Here is a 21282-nt window from a genome sequence, read left to right as displayed (position 1 = left end):
TTCCTGTCTCAATATACAGGACCACATCTAGGACAGGTTGCTCCCTCGTAGGTTCCATTACATCTGTTTGAGGAAACTATCGTGGATATATTCTATGAAGTCCCCCTCAAGGCTGCCTTGACTGACCTGGCTTAACCAATCGACATGTAGATTAAAATCCCCCATGATAATTGCTGTACCATTTTTACATGCATCAGTTATCTCTTTGTTTATTGCCCACCCCACCATGATGTTATTATTTGGTGGCCTATAGACCAAGCCTATCAGTGATTAATCAGTGACAGGAATTACTAACTATGGAAACAGTCTGTCTTCGTGCACCACTTGATGCGAAAAGAGAATTGGAATTTCCTCCTTTACAATACAGTCAATTATCATGAATTTGTTTACCCATGTGAATGTAATCTCACACAAAATCGTGGCCCCAAAACTTCACTCATCCACGATTTAAAATGTTGAACTCAGCTTTCCCACACCGTCTCACAGAGAAACCATACACTGTGCATAAGCTGCACATGCGCAAGTTCCCCATTCACAATTTCACACTTTGAAAGAACCCAGCAAACAACATGCATTGACTGTACTTCAAAATTACTTCATTGGATGTAAAGTGCTTTGGGACATCCTGTGGTTGTTGAAGACATGATACGAATGCAAGACTTTTATTCCTTCAAATCTGCCTCACAATGTGAACAGGACAAACTTGAAAAAGATCTTGCAGAACCTGCTATTTTGGAAGCAGCACAGACAGGTAAATATGGTAAATACCTACATAGCTAATGTAAACAAAGCTCAAGTTTGCCCTTTTAAAAACCAACAAAATAAGGCTATATAGCTTATACATTGAAAAACCCAAAACCTAATTTTTGAACAGTATAAAGTTATACAGCTTACGCACTGAAAAATCCAAAACCTATTTTTTAAAAACAGAATAAGGTTATATAGCTTATACATTGAAAAATCACAAACTTCCTCCTCCCCTATGTACTCTATGAATGATATGCTTTGTCTGTACAGCACGTAAGAATCAGTGGCTGGTGACTGTGACTGGTGGTTAGCACTGCTGCCTCACAGTGCTAGAGACCTGGGTTCAATTCTGGCCTTGGGTGACTGTTTGGGTTTGCTATGTGTGTTCTGGTTTCCTCCCACTGTACAAAGATATGCAGGCTAGGTGGACTGGCCATGCTCAATTGCCCCTTAGTGTCAGGGAGATTAGAAAGGTAAATACGTGGGTTACATATAATCCCTACAGTACAGAAGGAGGTCATTTGCCCTTTGAGTCTGTACTGACCACAATCCCACTCAGGCCCTACTCCTGTAACCCCACACATTTACCCTGCTAATCCCCTGACACTAGGGAGAATTTAGCATGGCCAATCAACCTAACCTTTAGACTGTGGGAGGAAACCGGAGCACCCAGAGGAAGTCCAGACAGACACAGGGAGAATGTGCAAACTCCACACAGACAGTGACCTGAAGCTGGAATTGAACCTGGTACCCTGGCACTAGGAGGCAGCAGTACTAACCACTGTGCCACCCAAATATTGGGATAGGGCCTATACACTTAAAAACCCGTACCTATTTTTTAAAACAGAATAAGGTTATATAGCTTATATACTGAAAAACCCCAAACATGATATTTTAACATATTAAGGTTATATAATTTATACACTGAAAAACAAATACCTAATTTTAACAGAATAAGGCTACATACTTTATACAATTGAAAACCCCCAATGTTTTAAAAACTAGGTTTTGAGTTTTTCACTGAGATTGCGAGAGAGAAAGAGATAAACGAGTGTGAGAGGGTTTTGCCTCAGTTCCCCTGTAAGGTCTACAGCTGATGTTTGAGGAAGGCGGGCGAGCACTTGGACCCGGGAGGTGCGGGGCAGCGAGCTGACTGCAGCAATGAGCGCTGAGCCGCTTCCATTTAAGTAGCTGGAGCTGGGCGGCCGCGGAGTGAGTGAGTGAATGAGGAAGGAGGGGGGTTCCAGAGCGGCAGCAATGGAGTCTGATCGCTGAGAGGGGGAAAAACAAAGTGAAGAGGCAGCGAGAGGCTGGGCCACCCGGGGGAGCTGGTGTGTGGGGGAGCGGGGAGGAGCAGTGCATCCAGCCGGCCCTGGCTTCACCCAGCGCCCGGGGCCATGGAGAGATTCCTGAGCCAGGGCAAAGGACGGGGGCTGCAGGCTCGCAAAGGCTTCGGCATAGGAGAGCTGGTCTTCACCTGCCCGGCTTACACCCATGTCCTGACTGTCAATGAGCGGGGGAACCACTGTGAATTCTGCTTTGCTCGGTAAGTGGGTTGCAGTGTGTGTGTGAGAGCTGTTTGTTCCAGCTTGCTTCATTGCTTCAGTCTGAATAATGACTGGAATCCCACTGTTTATAGCTCTCTCACACTGGCTCCTAGTGTGTGCACTTGAGCTCACATGGGTTGCAGTTGTACCAAAAGCATTTTAGTGTAATCTTCTCAACTGTTCTTCATGGGCATGTAACTGTGCGGTTAAAGGTCTAATAGTTATTCATATGTTTTAAGTTTATTTGTTAGTGTCACAAGTAGGCTTGCATTAACACCGCAATGAAGTTGCTGCGCAAATTCCCTAGTTGCCACACTCTGGCACCTGTTCAGGTAAACTGAGGGAGAATTTAGCATGGCTGATGCACCTAACCAGCATGTTTTTCGGACTGTGGGAGGAAACCGGAACACCTGGAGGAAACCCACGCAGACACGGGGAGAACGTGTAGCCTCTACACAGGCTGTGACCCAAGTTGGGAATCAAGCCTGGGTCTTTGGTGCAGTGAGGCAGCACTGTTAACCACTGTGCCACCATGCTGCCCAATATAGCTTCATTTATATCATTATTCTGGGGGGTAATTACTTTTGAGCACTTGAGTTTTCCAAACGTCATTCTTATTCATTAGTGCTTGCATTTTTGTTTTACTAAGTTAATGTTCTTAAATAGAGCTGGAATGGGTTTAATCATGAATTCTACCACTGGTATGGAATCTGAAGGTTCTCTTGGATTGAATCATGGAAATGAGAGGTTGTAAGACTTTTTTTTTTACAACCTCAATGTCCCTACATGTTCTGCAGCTAATAAAACACTTTTTTTTTCTTTGAAGTGTAGTCACTGTTGTAATTCCAGACACTGAGAAATGAGAATCATGTACTAAAATGATTCTAGGGATGGGGAGAGACTTGAGAGAGACTGGGATTCTTCTTGGAATCAGGAAGGCTAAGGGGAGATTTATTTGAGTTTCCCAAAATTATGAAGGATTTTGATAAGAGTCAAAACGTGTTCTACTGTTATGTACCCAGATACAAATATAACATAGAAACCCTACAGTGCAGAAAGAGGCCATTTGGCCCATCGCGTCTGCACTGACCACAATCCCACCCAGGCCCTACCCCCTTATCCCTACATATTTACCTGCTGATCCCTCTAACCTACGCATCCAAGGACACTAAGGGGCAATTTTACCATGGCCAATCAACCTAACCTGCACATCTTTGGACTGTGGGAGAAAACCGGAGCACTCGGAGGAAACCCACGCAGACACGAGGAGAATGTGCAAACTCCACACAGACAGTGACCCAAGCCGGGAATCGAACCCAGGTCCCTGGAGCTGTGAAGCAGCAGTGCTAACCACTGTGCTACCGTGCCTCCCTAAGATAACCAGAGATAAGATGAGAACATTTTTAAACAGGGAGTTGTGATGGTCTGGAATTCACTATCTTTAAATGGTGATAGATGTTGATTCAATAGTAACTTTCAAAAGAGAATTGGATAAATACTTGAAGTGGAAAAACTTGCAGGATGAAGGGGAAGAGCAGGGGAGTGGGGCTAGGGATGATGGGCTGAATGGCCTGGTTTTAGTGCTCAATTGCTGCTGTAGATGTCAAATGGATAAAAGCGATTGTTTTCTTTGTTGCCTTATGTTATCGCCCTCTGGTGGTTGGGAGCCTGATCATATATGCGTTCAGCCATTTTGTATTGCTTATTGTGTTGCCCGAGTTTGTGGTTGTATTAAAACGTGGGGTGGGATTTTATGGCCTTGCTCGAGTGAGACCGTAAATTCCCACCCAAAGTCAATGGAGATTTCCATTGTTGGACCCTGGCCCACCACGGAATCGGAGTGGGCGAGGTGGTAAAGTTCCATGATGTTTTCACCTAAATGCTGTTGATATTGTGATCCAATTTATGTGCCAACCTGAAGGTAAACACAGCCTACTGGTACGTAATGTCAGAAAATATGAAATTGTCCATTTTGGCAGCAAGAGTATGAAAGCTTATTTAAATGGTGAGCGATTGCAAAGCTCTAAGGTGCAGAGGGATCTAGGTGTCCTAGTGCATGAATCTCAAATCACAACACTGCTACAGCAAGTAATAAGGAAAGCTCGTGAATTGTTATTGTTTATTGGGGGATTGATTATAAAAGTAGAGAGGTTGTGCTTCATTTGCTTCAGGGCAATGGTGAGACCACATCTAGAGTACTGTGTACGGTATTGCTTTCCTTAAGGAAAGATGTAAATATGTTAGAAGCAGTTCAGAGAATGTTTACTAGACTAATACCAGGAATGGGCAGGTTATCTTATGAGGAAAGATTGGAATGGTATCTTTTGTATCCACTAGAGTTTAGAAGAGTAAGAGGTGGTTGGATTGAAACTTTTAAGATCCTGAGGAGTATTGGGTGGATGTGGAGCGGATATTTCCTCTTGTTGGGAGAATCTAGAACTGAGGGCCACTTTTTAAAAATTAAGAGTCGCTCATTTAAGACGGAGGTGAGGAGAAATGTTTTCTCTGAGGTTTGACTGTTTCTGGAACACTCTTCCTCAAAGGGTAGAATCTTTGAATATTTTAAGGCAGAGCCACATTGATTTTTGATTGACAAGGGGGTGAAAGATTATTGGGGGGGGGGGGGGTAGGTAGGAATGTGGGGTTGAGATTCCAGTCAGATCAGCCATGATCTTATTGAATGGAGGAGCAGGCTCAAGGAGCTGAGTGGCTATTCCTAGTTCCTAGTTCATATGTAGACTCATTGAATACAGAGGAAGTCATTTGGCCCACCATGCTAATCCCATTCCCCTGCTCTTTCTTCATAACTCAGCAATATTGTCCTTTCAATATTTATCTAATTTTAAGAATCTGAATCTGCCTCCTCCACCCTTTCAAGCATGCAGAGTATTCCAGGTCAGGACGAATTTTTTTTAAAATGCTGCTCATCTTACCTCTGATTCTTTTGTCAGTTAACTCTTTCCTCTACTTATTGACACTTCTATCTCTGGAAACTCTTCCTTTATTTGCTTTTCTTTAAAAAACCTTATGATTTTGTACATTTTCTGTTCAAACTCCCCCTGAAATTCTTTGCTCTAAGATGCTGGGACTGCTCCCCTGTCTGCCTATATAACTGAATTTCCAACTCCCCGGTACCATTCTAGTAAATCTCCTGTACCACCTCGCCAAGACATTGGCATCTTTCCTAAAGGGTTGGTCACAACTGGGGCCTACCCAGTGAATTTATTTAAGCACAGCTCTATTGCTTTTGTAAATTACACTTCTGTTTATAAAGCAAAAGATTCTGTATTCCTTTTTTTTAAACAACTTGCTCAACATTCCTGCCAACATCAATGATTTATGTATCGTCATCTTTCTCTGTCCCACTGTTGCTGCAGTGCCTTTAAATTGTACCATTTAGTTGATAATGTCTCCCCTCATTCTTCCTACTGATATGTATCACTTTACAATTCTTTGTTAAATTGTATCTGTCGTGTGTTTTCCTATTTCGCCAGTCTGTCTCCTGAAGCTCTGCTAATAATCGTCTCTCTATTTCTAAGTTTCAATTTATCTGCAAACTTTGAAATTGGGCCCTGCATGCACGAGTCCATATAATCAAATGTAATAGTGATACTAACATCAAGCCTTGGATGACACCACTTTTTATACTTCCCTCCGGTCTGGAAAAGAATGGTTCATCCGTACTGTCTGCCAATTTTGTATCCGTGCTGTCACTACCACTTTGATTCCATGGGTTTCAATTTTGCTAACAAGGTCTATTATGTGCCTTTTGAAAGCTCAATTGCACAAACGTTCACTAATGTCATTTAAGGATGAAATCTGCCGTCCTTACCTGGTCAGGCCTGCATGTGACTCCAGAACCACAGCAATGTGGTTCACTCTTAACTGCCCTCTGAAATGACCTAGCAAGCCACTTAGTCCAAGGACAACTAGGGCTGGGTAATAAATGCTGGCCAGCCAGTGACACTCGTCTCACGAATGAGTTAAAAAAAATCCACTGCACTATCTCCATCAACTCAGTTTCTTCAGCAAAGAAATGAAACTCTTTGATTACCTTAATTGCTTTTAACAGATCCTTGCTGGCTGACATTTGCCTTATTCATTTGTGGGACATGCGCATCGCTGGCTGGCCATGAGCCTATTGCCCATCCCGAGTTGCCCGAGTGCAGTTGGGAGTTAACCACATTGCTGTGGCTCTGGAGTCACATGTAGGCCAGACCAGGTAAAGACAGCAGATTTCCTTCCCTAAAGGACATTAGTGAACCAGATGGGATTTTTCCAACAATTGGCAATGGTTTCATGGTCATCAGTAGATTCTTAGTCCCAGGTTTTTTTTAATTGAATTCAAATTCCACCATCTGCTGTGGCAGGATTTAAGCCCAGGTCCCCAGGACATTAGCTGAGTTTCAGGAATAATAGTCCAGCAATAATACCACTAGGCCATCATCTCCCATATTCTTCCAAATGGCAATTAATTTTGTGGTTGCATATTCTCTTGAATAGGTTCCCTGCTGCTAAAGCTAGATTGACTCTCCTGTATTTGTTGGGTTTGCCCCTGTCTCTGTGTTTGAACAAGAGTGCACCATGTACAATAATTCTCTGGCCCTCTTCCCTTATCTAAGGAGGTGTGGAAGATGTTGGCCAGAGTAGCTTCTATCTCCACCCATTCATCCTTCACCAATCGTGTGCTGCCCACCCAGTGAGGCAACTTTTCAACCCCCGCTAAATCTATAAATGGTAAAAGCTTAGTCAGACTTTTGAGCTGCTTTTTCATGTTGCCCATCCTCATTCATTTTCCTGCACCCCCTATCCCCATATTTCCATGTTCAGTTCTCCTCTATACTTTATGCATTCAGTTTGGTTCTCTACTGAATAATGCATTTAACATTTTTAGTCAGCTTCTTTCTTTCTTAAGCTCCGTAATTAGTCATCCAGGGAACTAGCTCTGGATGCTTTTCCTTTCCAGTTTAAGCATTTTCATATTTTCTTGTCCTTTTTCGTATTTTCACTGAACATAGCCTAACTTGGGAGTTGATGTATTGCTGTCTGAACTGTCTATGCTCAGACTTAGTTTCAAGCGTTTAAAGTTTATTTATTAGTATCACAAGTAGGCTTACATTAACACTGCAATGAAGTTACTGCGAAAATCCTCTAGTTGCCACACGCTGGTGCCTGTTCGGATACACTGAGGGAGAATTTGGCATGGCCAATGCACCTAACTAGCACGTCTTTCGGACTGTGGGAGGAAACCAGAGCACCCGGAGGAAACCCACGCAGACACAGGGAAAACGTGCAAAGTCCGCACAGACAGTGACCCAAGCCGGGAATTGAACCTGGGTCCCTGGCGCTGTGAGGCAGCACTGCTAACCACTGTGCCGATTCAGCAGTTTCCACAATTGGGTCACGCTGCAGGGAGGTGGCATAATGCACAACTGCAGTGGTGATTCTTATTGTGAAAGAAAGGCAAATAAATGCTTGTTTTCTAAATCATTCCCTTCCCTGTTTGGTTTTTGAAATGTTGTCAGGTTTGATCATGAATGCAACCATCGCCTTGACAGTAAAGGCCTAAAGCCACGAGCAAGGATTTTATGCTGTTTTAAAAGTTGAGAGAGAGAATATGTGAATTGTGCATTCAAGAATGTGTGGCCAATCAAAATATCTATTAATATGTTTACAGATATGTTTGAGTGCGTCAGATATATTGACTTACCTTCTGTGGTACAGTTTGAAATATGCAAAGTTAAAATGACATTTTTGGAAAGGCTTGGGTCTGCCATGGAATCTTCAGCCTATTTTTAATGTTAGTGTCTGTGTTCATACGGGAACCAGTTCTGAAAAGACAAATCAATTTTAGTGGGTGTGGAGTTACTGTTTGAGCACCCGAGATGTCATTTTGTTTGAGATGTGAGGGACTATTGAGAGGAGCCGTAATAAAGTTGTCAACCTTTTTAGTATAACAAAAAAAACTACTTGTGATTATGCCGAACCGAACCTTTTTAATATAATCAATGTCCACGCACGCACACACACACCACCCCCACACCCCCAACCTCAACTCCCGGTACTCTACAGGTGCATAATTAGACTAAAATTGACACTGAACCAAAGAGGAACGTTTTTGGGCAGGTGACTAAAAACTTGGCCAAAAAGTGAGGGTTTTTTTTAAGACTGTCTTTAAAGGAGGAGTGAGAGGTTTAAGGAGAAACTTCTGGAGCTTGGGGCCTAAGATATGGAGATAAAAAAAGGCTGGGAGGGGCGCAGTGTAGAAAAAGCTGGAGTTGGAGGGGAGTGCAAAGTTGCAGGGAGGGTTGTAGGACTGGAGGAGGTTACACAGAGAGGGGCAAGGCCATGGATAGTTGTTATTAAATCCTGGAGTCTCTGCACCCTGAGGCAGTGGTAGGTCAATGAGCACAGAATTGAATGGGCAACGGGGTTTTAGATGAGCTCCAGTTTAGACTGTGGAAAGTGGGAGGCTGGCTATGGAGTCCAGGGATAAAAGATTGAACTGAGACAGAGGAGAGCCTGATGTAGTTTTTTGCATGTTTTAATCAGTGTATTTGATTTCACCAGAATTGTAAAGTACATTTTAAATTAATTAAAAAGGTAAAACAGCAACTAAATGTAGATGTGAGAGGCACTCAGTGAGCGATTAGAAATCAGTGAGAGAAATCCCATCCCACCCGTAATATGCTATTGGAGAGATGCTTATCAGTGTGACTCACCACCAGTGTCACATCACCACCACCTCATTGCAAGCTGGAGCTAGGGACGATCTTGCACAGCTTTTGGTTATAATACACAACTTTGCGTTGAATGTGTTGCCAAACGCTTTGAAGGACGGGTGCAACATCACAGTTGCACACCTTCTTACCACATTTTAAATTCGTCAGCCAATTATTAGAGCATTTGGGGTTCCTGTATTTGCAGCTTGTCGTGTACATTGTTAGCTTCAGGTGGCATCCCATTTTATCGGCTTCACCGTAACAGTTATCGTGCACTTGACAACATCTGTAACCTACCTGATGTGGGAGTTGGAGAGAATCGGGTGTGGGAAGCTCCACTTGTGGTCAATAGACCAGACATGTTGCTAATAATCGAGGTCAGCTTGAGACAGTAACCAGGACGGAGCAGAGAAATGGTGGCAAGAGAACCGAGCCTGTGGTGGTTGAGGCTGTAGACAATGACCTTTGTCTTCCCAACAGGTGGAAACCTTGGCTCATTCAGAACTGAATGTCGGAGATACAGATAGTTATGCATCTGAGGTTGTTCTGGCTATGCTGCCACATTGAAAGAATTCCTCTGGGATTGTAGAATTTTAAATCTTGCAGCATACGAAAACTGTGATGATTTACATGTTTTCCAGGTCAGTGCAGAGTTTCAACTGATTAGCTGCAGAGCAACAGAACAAGGCAGGTTGGCTCCTCAAACAGATCCTGCCACTCAGTGATATCACTCTTGATCTGTGACCTAGCTCTGTATAGCTACATTTGCCCCATATAGAATCATCAAGTGGTTACAGCACAGGAGGCCATTCAGCCAATTGTTTCCATTCTAGCTCTCCAAGAGCGCCCTGCCTAGTCGTATTACCCTGCCTTTTGCCTGTAATCCTGCAGAGCTTTTCTCTCCGAGACAATTGTGTTAGTGATGCTGGTTGAAGGATAAATATTGTCTCGGTCACGGGAGAAACTCCCTTACACTCTTTTGGATTGTGCCATGGGATCTTTCGTACCCACCTATTTACCATCCTTCAGTATGAGATTGGAGCATTGGTTTAAATTCACTGCCCAAGTCTCTAACGTGCAATGTGAACAGACAACCTTCTGACTGTGACAAGAACGTTGCTACTCAAAGAACAATGCATCACGGGAACAGGCCCTTCGGCTCAGCAAGTCTGTGCCGATTCACTGTTCCTATCGCTCTGTTTCCTTGCTATTCATGTGTCTATCGTGATACACCTTGAATGTTGCTAATGTGCCTGCTTCCACTACTTCCAATGGCAGTGCATTCCAGGCACCCACCACCATCTGTGTGAAAAACTTTCCCCGCATGTCTCCCCTAAACTTACCACCTCTCACCTTAAGCCTGTGCCCTTTTGTAGTCAACTTTTCCACCCTGGGGAAAAAGCCTCTGACTATCCATTCTATCTAGGCCTCTCATAATGTTGTGACTTCTATTAGGTCGCCTCCTCAGCCTACGTCTTTCCAGTGAAAACAATCTGAGTTTGTTCAACTTCTCCTCACACCTGAAACTCTCCAGACTCATCATCGATGGCTGACTCCATTATTGAATATAAGAGGAGGAGGAAGGTCAAGGACTGCATTATTTGTGAGCCACTCACTTTTTTTGAAATTTAGTCCTGCATTCGAGCCAGAAGCCCTTGAAGTTATTTTTGGACTTCTGTCATTTCCAGGTTTGCAAACTTCTCTTTTTGGATTGCCCTATTTAAATTGGGTCAGGTTTCCTCTATATGTATGGGGAGAGGTGTTGTACAAAGTCAATAGTTCTTGATGTTTTCTGGTACGTGACGGGGTAAATGTGCTGTTCAGCAATGGACGTTTTCACTGTATCCAGAACATTTTGTGCACAATTCTGGTACCCTTACTGCACCTGGAGAGTTAGGAAACCTGCAGTGTGCCAAATCGTGAGCATTACTATTTAAGCTACTCCTGCAAAGCCTGTGACCCAGATGATGGTTTAGACTACCTAGTTAACTACTTTTCTTTTTATCCTTGCAGTAAAGAAGGTTTGGCAAAGTGTGGTCGTTGTAAACTAGCATTCTACTGCAATGTAACCTGCCAGGTAAGATTCCACACTTGTGATCTGCAGTATTCATCAAAACATTTCTATAATGCAGTGGGCGGCATAGTAGCACAGTGGTTAGCACTGCTGCCTCACAGCGCCAGGGACCCAGGTTCAATTCCAACATCGGGTCACCATCTGTGTGGAGTCTGCATGTTCTCCCCATGTCTGCTTGGGTTTCCTCTGGGTGCTCCGGTTTCTTCCCACAGTCCAAAGGTGTGTGGGTTAGGTTGACTGGCCGTGTTAAATTGACCCTAGTGTCAGGGGCTTAGCAGGGTAAATATGTGGGGTTACAAGAATAGTGCCTGAGTGGGATTGTGATCGGTGCAGACTCGATGGGCCAAATGGCCTCCTCCTGCACTGTAGGGATTCTATGATATGCTAGTGACCGATCAGCAGTAACTGAGCTCACAAAGCATTGCTTTGTATCCATCTGCATTAAAACTTGGGTATGCAAGAGCTGTCCCTCTGATAGCCCAGGTAGGAGCACTAGGCTGCATCGATGAGGAATATCCCAGGATGAGTGCGCTACCCCCCATGAAGATCCTGGTGGTAAATTACAATTGGTTTTCATGTTTCCTGAAAGGAAGTACAAAATGAACCTTGGATTCTACTCTTGATTGCTAAGAAGCAAGTTCTGTATAAAATGGGGATACTGAGTGAGCATACCATTGGACTTGATTTTGGAGTCATTATCTTTTTGATAGGATAAACCTAAAGGAACTTTTAATCATTAAGAATACTAGAGCACAATAAGAACAGGAGTAGACTGTACGGCCTATCAACCCTGTTCCTCCATTCAATATGTTCATAGCCTATCTTGGGTTTCAACTCCATTTTCCCACCTGTTCCCATAAACCTTAATTCCCTGAGAGACCAAAAATCTATCAATGCCAGCCTTAAATGTACACAAGAAACTACAAAAGGTCGTGAACGAAGCCCAGTCCATCACTCAAACCCCTTCCACCCATTGTCACTGTGTACACTCCCGCTGCCTCGGAAAAGCGGCCGGCATAATTAAGGACCCCATGCACCCCCGATACACACTCTTCCACCACCTTCCATCGGGGAAAAAAAAATACAAAAATCTGACAACACGCACCAACAGACTCAAGAGCAGCTTCTTCCCTGCTACCATCAGACTTTTGAATGGACCTACTTCGCATTAAGTTGATCTTTCTCTACACCCTAGCTATGATTGTAACACTACACTCTGCACTCTCTTCTTTCCTTCTCTATGAACGGTATGCTTTGCATAGCACGCAAGAAACAATACTTTTCACTGTATACTAATACATGTGACAATAATAAATCAAATCAATGAAGTATCCACAACACTCTGGGATAGAGAATTCCAAAGATTTGCAACCATTTGAGTGAAATAATTTCTGCTCATCTCAGTCCCAAATGACTGACCTCTTAGCCTGAGACTGTGCTCTGTGTTTTCAACTCCGAGTGACAGAAACAATCTCTCAACATCCACTCTGTCAAATCCCCTCAGAATTTTGTAAGTTTCAATGAGGTGACCTCTCACTTTTCTAGACTCCAGAGAGTAGAAGCCCAATTTACTCAGCCTTTCAACATAGATCATCCCCCCCCCCCCCCCCCCCCACCTTCCCAGGGACCAATCCAGTGATACTGAACAAATATATATTTTTTAAATGTGGAGGCCAAAACTGCACACAGTATTCCAGATGTGGTCTGACCAAAACCCTGTACAACTGTTGTAAGACTTGTACTCGAATCTTCTTGCAAAAAAGGCCAAAATGCCATTTGCCTTCCTAACTGATTGCTGTACCTGCATGCTAACTTTCCTGTGTTCCTTGTACAAGTACACCCAAGTCTCTTAATCAACACTTACAAGTCTCATACCTTTAAAAAAGTATTCTGCTTTTCTATTCTCCTGACCAAAGTAAATAACTTCACACTTCCCTACACTATAGGGAAGTGATAAAGCATTGGCAAAACTTGGACTTGGACAGAGAGGTTGCATCTCTTTGCAACCTCTCTGTGTCCTTCCCATAGCTTACCTTCCCAACAATCTGGTATCATCAGTGAACTTTGATACATTACTCTGTTCAGCTAAGTAATTTATATCGATTATGAATAGCTGAGGCTCCAGCTCTGACTCTGTGGCACTCCACTAGCTATTGCCTGACAACTTGAAAAAGCCTAATTAATGCCGACTCTCTGCTTTCTATCTGTTAACCAATTCTCTATCCATGTTGAAATGGTACCCCTAACTCTGTGAGCCTTATCTTGCCGATTGACCTTTTGTGGGGCACCTTACTAAATGTCTTTTGGAAATCCAGATACACCATATCTACTGGTTCCCCTTTGTCTACCCTACTAGTTACATCTTCAAAAAAACTCCAATAAATTTGTCAAACAGGATTTCCCCTTAGTGGAACCATGTTAATCATACTGTGCTTTCCTGAAGTACATTGGTAAAACTTCCTTAATAATAGATTCCAGCATTTTCCCAACAACTGATACGCTAACTAACCTGTTGTTCACTGTTTTCTCTCTCCCACTTCTCTTGAAAAATGATGTAACATTTGCCAAGTTCCATTCTAATGGACTATTCTGGAATCTAAGGAATTTTGGTAAATCATAACCAGTGCATCTGCTATCTCTTTTAGAACCTTGGGGTGTAGGCCATCAGGTCGTAGGGATTTGTCAGATTTTAGTCCAAGTTTTGCTAATGCTTTATCACTGCTGGTGTTATTTTTCTTACTCATTTTAAGAGTAGGTGACATGGTGGCACAGTGGTTAGCACTGCTGCCTCACAGCGCCAGGGACCCGGGTTCGATTCCCGGCTTGGGTCACTGTCTGTGTGGAGTTTGCACATTCTCCCCATGTCTGCGTGGGTTTCCTCCAGGTGCTCCGGTTTCCTCCCGCAGTCCAAAGATGGGTTAGGTGCATTGGCCATGCTAAAATGACCCTTAGTGTCAGGGGAACTAGCTCGGGTAAATGCATGGGGTTATGGGGATAGGGCCTGGATGGGATTGTGGTTGGTGCAAACTCGATGGGCCGAATGGCCTCCTTCTGCACTGCAGGGATTCTATAATTTTAGCTTGTGGGTTACAGTCTATTGGTGGTATGAAACTTGTGTGAAGACAGGCACAAAACATTCAATAAACTTTCTCTTGAGAACAAAAGAGTATATTCACTGCTTTCAATGTGTTTCCTCTACATTTGAGAGACCAAGCTCAGACTGGGTGACCATTTTGCAGAATGCCTCCGTTCAGTTTGTGACTTCCTGTCACATATTTGAATTCTCCACCTTCTTCCCAGTCTGACCTTTCTGTCCTTGACCTGCTAGTGTTCCACTGGAGGCTCGAGGATAGCACAATATTCAGCAATGTTAGATCACCACAAATGCTTTCATTTTGTTTTCATTTGTGAATTTTGCAGTCCAGCCATTCACACCTCATCTGGACACATCTTTTGGTTCTTTTATTTTGCCCGTTACCGCATAACCTTTTTTCGTTTGAATCTCTCCAGCCCTCCACCCATGCACAGACCTTCCCTTTTGTTCTTCAGCTCCCCTTCACTTGCTTAAAATCTGTTGCTTTTCTATCTTTCCTCTATGATGAAGGGCTGGCATTAACCTGTAACACTGAACGTTGTCCATCTAATTGATGTGAGTCTCCTGTTGTGTTGAGTCTAATTTTGAGAATATTGATTTGCTGCAGTTATGTATTTTCCTTCCTCTGCCAGCCCTAGCCTCACCACCAATCTATCTGTCACCGGCCCATCTTTAAACTGAGAATGAAAGCCAGATAGTGGAAATCTGAAATAAAGCCAGAATGTGCTGGAAATAATCGAGAGGTTAGGGAGGATCCGTGGAGATCAGATGAAGGGCCATCATCAGTCTTTTTCTCTGGCCTCTCTGACCTGCTGAGTATTTCCAGCATTTTCTGTTTTTATTTCAAACTGAGGGTGACCTCTGTTGTGACACTACCATCTTGCTAGACAGGATAGCTTCAAAACCGTTCGAGAAGCTGAAAAGTGTGTATCCATAACGCACTGTGGATGATCAGGAGTAACAGAATTGTATTCAATCACTGTCCATTATCTCCTGGACCAGCATCTCCCTCTCAATGCCTAAAGCACCAGACGTATCTCAAAATGAGGTGCCAACCTTGTGAAGTTTGAGCACACTCCTATGCATGTTAATGATGGAAACACCTCACTGTAGACAGGGGTAAATGTTTCCACGACCAGTGAATCAGATCAAAGATCTCCAGCTCTACTGCATTCGGTATTGAATGGTGGTGGACAACTAAACAACAAACAGGAGGAGGAGATTCCACTGGTATTTCCATCCTCAATGATGATGGGGCCTAGCACCTGATTGCAAGAGACAAGGTTGAGGTGGCAAGCCACCTATTTGAATCCATGTGCCGCAGGAACACCCAGAGTGTCCTTCAGGAAAAGTTCCAAGATTTTGACTCGGCGACAATGAAGAAACAGTGATATGGTTCCATGTTCGGATGGCGAATGATTTGGAGGGGAACTTGCAGCTGGTACTGTTCCCATGCATTTGTTGCCTTGTCCTTGTAGATGGTAAATGTTACAGGTTTGGAGGGTGCTTTCGCAGGCTTGGTGAGTTATTGCAGTGCACCATGTAGATAGTAGACGTTACTGCCATTGTGCACTGTTGGTGGATAGGATGCTAATCAAGTGGGCTCCTTTGTCCTGAGTGGTGTCTAGCTTCTTGAGTGTTGTTGGAGCTGTACTCATCCAGGCACATGGAGAATATTGTATAACACTTCTCTTTGTAGATGGTGGACAGGATTTGGAAAGCAAGAGGGTAAGTTATTCCCCACAGAATTCCCAGTCTCTGACCTGCTCTTGTGGCCAGAGTATTTGGTTGGTCAGTGATAACTCCCCAGGATGTGGATTGTTGGAGATTCCGTCTTGGTAATGCCATTGAAGGCCAAGGGGAGATAATTAGATTCTCTCTTGTAGAACATGGTCATTGTCTGGCACTTGTGCGCTACAAATGTTACTACTAATCAGCCCAAGCATGAATGTTGTCCAAGTGTTGCTGCCTGAGGGTACATACTACTACAGTACCTTGAGTCTTGAATGATACTGAATACAGGTGAATCAAAGCCCAATTCACTTCCTTTTCACAATCTTTCTGCTCTCCACATTCTTCATTATCCCCGGTTCTCTGCATCCCAAAATTAGGCAGCGTTACTGCTCTTGACAATCCAGTGATTTACAGTACAACTGACCTCGTGGGCACTGGGTGAGGACAGCAGTTGCTGTTGTTACAGTGGCAGCTATCATCATCAAAATGCCCTCTTCAGGTTGTCTGAGGAGAGTGACCACTCCAATCTTGTGCACTGGAGAACCAGGAGTACTTCCCTTGAAGCTCATGCACAACATAAGCTGCTTCACAAGGATAGATAAAGGAAAAACGATTGAAGGGAAATGGAATGCCATGCAAACAGAAAGATGCAATAGGTTGAGTTGCCCCTGTGCAGCAAATGCTCTGCGCTGAATTCCGATGCAGCTGAATCTCTTGGTTACTTTTTAATTGACTGCTGCAAAGTTTGAGATTCTTGTGAATTTGATTGGAGTAACATGATCTCTGCTGACCCCTCCAGAATGTTTAGATCACACTTTGGGAATAGGATTAAGCAGGCAAATTCATCCCACCTGTTCCCCTCGGGACGCGACTAAGAAAGATTTTGTCGGACATTTCCGATTTCTGTGCATGGATTGGATCGGGAACTCCTTGCGGTACAAATGAATTTGAGTCCATTTGCTGTGTTAGAATTCGGCTTAAATTAGACCAGTGTGGTGAGGTTCTTCATTAAAATGTTTGGAGTCTTAACTTTGAAATGTATGATCTCTTTTCTTTCCTTGCAGAAAGCCGACTGGCCAATGCACAAACTGGAATGTTCTTCCATGAGCAAATTCGGACAAAACTGGAACCCCTCAGAGACGGTCCGGCTGGTGGCAAGAATTCTGGTCAAACAGGTGAGCTGGATGAACTGACAAAATGGTATTACTGACGTTGTCATTTGGGAGGGCAGCAACAGCTGTGGTGTAATAATACTGACTAGACAGTTAACTATCTCTGCTGAGTTAGCCCCTCTTGGCATGGAATGGTTGTGACGTGAGGTTAGAAATTGGCTGGGATTCCTGCTCATGACTACTGCTCAATGACTGACATGCGCTGGAAGTGTTTGTGCTCGATATCTAGTGAGGTTAGGATTATGTATGTTTCCCCTCCCTCTCCTTCCTTCCAATGATAATAGTATAGCTCACTGAAATTAGTTGTCTAGACGGTGCACAGTATTAGTCTCCATATTACAAAGAAAAATGTACAGTGGCAAGAGAAGGTATAAAAACATTCTACAAGGATGAACTGAGAGATTATACTTATCGGCAACAAGTGAATAGATTTGAGAGTTGACCGGGGAGAGAATGGGCTGGATTTTAGCGGTCAGTAAAATTTGCTTTTGATATTGGCCAGAAAGATCTAGCGATCTCTGAAGGGCATTTTTCACTTTTCTGACAAAGGTTTAAATTCCAGGAGTCCCAGCTTTGGAAGATATTTGATATTTCACTGATTTGCTTGGGGATTTGCCTACTTAATCCCCCTTAGTGTCAGAGGGACTAGCTAGCATAAATGCATGGGTTATGGGGATAGGGCCTGGGTGGGATTGTGGTTGGTGCAGACTCGATGGGCCGAATGTCCTCGTTCTGCACTGTAGGGATTCTATGTGGTGGTGACTTCAACAATACACCCTCTGGGGCCCAATGTAGAGTCGCTGATAGTAACTTCTACATTAGGAACTACAAAAGCAGTCCAAAGATGTGCGGGTTAGGTTGATTGGCCAGGTTAAAAATTGCCCCTTAGAATCCTGGGATGCGTAGGTTAGAGGGATTAGTGGGTAAATATGTGGGGGTAGGGCCTGGGTGGGATTGTGGTCGGTGCAGACTCGATGGGCCGAATGGCCTCCTTCTGCACTGTAGGGTTTCTATGATTTCTATGAAAAGATCGTGAATGTAGCCCAATCCATCACGCAAACCAGCCTTCCATCCATTGACTCTGTCTACACTTCCCGCTGCCTCGGAAAAGCAGCCAGCATAATTAAGGACCCCACCCTCCCTGGATATTCTCTCTTCCACCTTCTTCCTTTGGGAAAAAGATACAAAAGTCTGAGGTCACGTACCAACCGACTCAAGAACGGCTTCTTCCCTGCTGCTGTCAGACTTTTGAATGGACTTACCCTGCATTAAGTTGATCTTTCTCTACACCCTAGCTATGACTGTAACACTACATTTTGCACTCTCTCGTTTCCTTCTCTATGAACGGTATGTTTTGTCGGTATAGCACGCAAGAAACAATACTTTTCACTATGTTAATACATGTGACAATAATAAATCAAATCAAATCAAAAATGTTGTTGTAGAATCGCTACAGTGCAGAAGGAAGCCATTCGGCCCACTGAGTCTGCACCGACACTGACAGGACATCTTACACAGACCCTATTCCTGTAACCCCATGTATATACCCTGCTAATCTTCCTAACTTGCACATCTTTGGACACTAGGGGGCAATTTAGCATGGCCAATCTACCTGTCCCGCACATCTTTGGACTGTAGGAGAAAACTGGGGCAATTGGAGGAAACCCATACAGGGAGAACATGCAGACTCCACACAGATGGTCATCCAAGGCCAGAATTGAACCCGGGTCCCTGGCGCTGCGAGACAGAAGTGCTTGCCACTGTGCCGTACTCTTGTACACATGCAGACTCCCAAGTTGCTATCGGTTTCAGTGGAGTACCAGTGGTGAATGTTGACAGTTTCCCCATTACCGCAGCACAATCTGCCCGTTAAAGAATATGGCCACGCTTTGGAAGCCTGCAGGATGCGAGAAGGGAGATTGGTGTGCCTAGAATTTCCCAGCATCAGCCGGTGGGGAGACTTGCTACCATCTTCCCACCTCTGGGCATAAATCTTTAAGGAGGCAGTTCAGGTGGGATAATGGCTACTTGGTAAATTACAGTGAGCAGCTTGTTAACATAATTGAAAGGCCTCTTAAAGCCAATGATGAGAGACTGACTGGAATTTTTTAGCCAGCCATGGCTGGAGGCAGCTTACTGGCAATGCTGCAGAATCAATTTGAGGTTCCTAGCTGCATTGCCACAATTGTGACCACCGGCTGCCGTGAGGAGCGTATCCTCTCCACTGTGGTGACCTGGCAGATGTGGCTGCTTCTCTTTAAAAGTTTGTAGAAACAAAAAAGGAAAATATAATCAACTGAAAGGTGCCTCCATTTTGAGGTACCCTCTATCTCCCTCACCTATATCGGAAGGCTGCAACTCCTTCAGTGTTCGAGGGTGGGCCCCCCGTTGACCTTGAAGTTTTTGGAGCCTGCCCACTGTCCTCAATTAGATGCTGAATGTATTCCCTAACCATGAATTATTTTTTTTAAATTCAAAAATTGTGGTGCGCGTATCACCCTGATGCCATGGGGTCGGGATCCTGAAAATATCCCACATCAGGGTTCTGACCCAGAAATGAAAATCCAGTCCTGTTTCCATCTACCATGGATCGGAGCCATAAAGACAAGATAGTTACCAGCAAATTCAAATGGGGATTCAGGAGGAACTTTGCCAGGGAGTTGTTAGAATGTGAACCTGGTTACTAAGAACTGAATAGTATCGATGTATTTAAGGGGGAAAGCTAGATAAATGTGTGAGGGTGAAAAGAATAGGTTATGTTGTTAGGGTGGGAGGATCGTCACGTGCGGCCTAAACCAGTTGGATTAAATGGCCTGCTGGATGCTGCATGTTCCGGGTGAGCTACCGGAAGGCTGAAGCTATCACTGTCCCAGTTTGAGCCACTGTCTTTGTGAGACAAAGGGTGAATTGAGAAAATAGAGAACCAAAGAAGTTAGTAAAAGTTCCCTGCTTGATTAATTGTATGTTTTGACCACTTTTGGTATCTTTAGTCTTTAATCTGTGTGGTCGCAGGCATGGTGGAGTGAATAGTCTCATTCTGTGATTCTAAGCGAAATGACCAAAGAATTTAAAGCAGAGTCCTTGTGTGTGCGTGTGTATTTATAAACAAAATATTAATTGCCCTGATGAATTCCAGCAATTCAGACATTCCATCAGACTATAGTAATGTTTCAGTTAACTAAAGGATACTTCTCAGTTAGTCACGCAAGTGGCCTCACTAATCCTCACTAATCTTTATTCAGAGCATCAAAATGGTATTTTGAAACTGAGTGACATCTCGGTTTTAAGGAGCTCCTATAGATAGCAAGATTTTTAATTTAAAAATGGCGTTAAATATTGAATCTAGAATACACATTGTATTTGAAATAACAGCTGTGACCCTGTTTGGAAACAACTGTGGGATCAGTCCCCGTTTTGCATTGTGATGTATCTGGACCTGGTTGTCTCCAATATGGGGGCTGATTTTCCCTTGGGGCTGTTAGATATTGCAGAAGGCCAATTATTAATTTGCACCAACTCGAATGTGGTCAAAGTTGTCAAGGGTTTATTTGACTGAATCCCAGTTAACCCTCTTCAGCTTCCATTTGCTGAGCCTTTTGATGTGAAAATTGAACTTTTAGGTTTATTATGCTGCTGCTGCTTTAGTTCTTTTTTGAAATACCAAGCCTTGTAAATATAAGGAGTGCAGTGCTCAGACTAAACTGTGGGCAGCTGGGTGACATACTGGAGGATGGGTAGCGCCATAGAGCTGCACCTCGACAAAGTGGTTTTTATAGAAAAGTAATTTTGCTTTTCAAAGGAACAGATGTTTGTGTGTGCTGTCAATATGTAGTTTCAAGAATTTGATGCGAAGCTCTGCCCACAATCTATTACCTGCGATTTCTTTGTTTCTCAACTTACTGGGCATGTGTGTACAGTATTTAGAAAAATGCTGTAAGTTGTGAAATTTGAACAATGTACAGAAAGTATTAATGCGGTAAAGTATCTCTGAGGACAGGAGACTATAACTGGTCTCCGTCTGATCTTAATATGAAGCACGTTGCAGCTTTAAGAACAAGAGGGATCTGGAAAATTGCAGTTGCCAGGGGCATTAATTGGCTCCTCCTTCAAGCCCTCTATTCCAATGAATTATATAATGAGTAACTCCGCTTTGAAATGAATATTAATGTCATTAGATTGGTCTTTCTCTGAC

General features: G+C 43.6%; 1 protein-coding gene across 1 annotated transcript in view; it reads left to right on the top strand.

Moving 5' to 3' along the window:
• Nucleotides 1-1870: 1870 nt before the first annotated feature.
• Nucleotides 1871-21282, top strand: part of LOC144504473 (N-lysine methyltransferase SMYD2-like) — a 44186-nt gene continuing 24774 nt past the window's right edge. Inside the window, exons 1-3 of the mRNA XM_078229795.1 lie at nt 1871-2293; nt 11030-11093; nt 16983-17093. Coding sequence (XP_078085921.1) covers nt 2145-2293; nt 11030-11093; nt 16983-17093 — 324 coding nt within the window. The 5' untranslated portion in view covers nt 1871-2144. The remainder of the gene's footprint in view (nt 2294-11029; nt 11094-16982; nt 17094-21282) is intronic.

The sequence above is a fragment of the Mustelus asterias genome, chromosome 15, assembly GCF_964213995.1.
Source record: "Mustelus asterias chromosome 15, sMusAst1.hap1.1, whole genome shotgun sequence".
In the NCBI taxonomy this organism is placed as follows: domain Eukaryota; kingdom Metazoa; phylum Chordata; class Chondrichthyes; order Carcharhiniformes; family Triakidae; genus Mustelus; species Mustelus asterias.
Note: the sequence above shows the minus strand (reverse complement) of the source record. Positions and strands in the feature narration are given on the sequence as shown.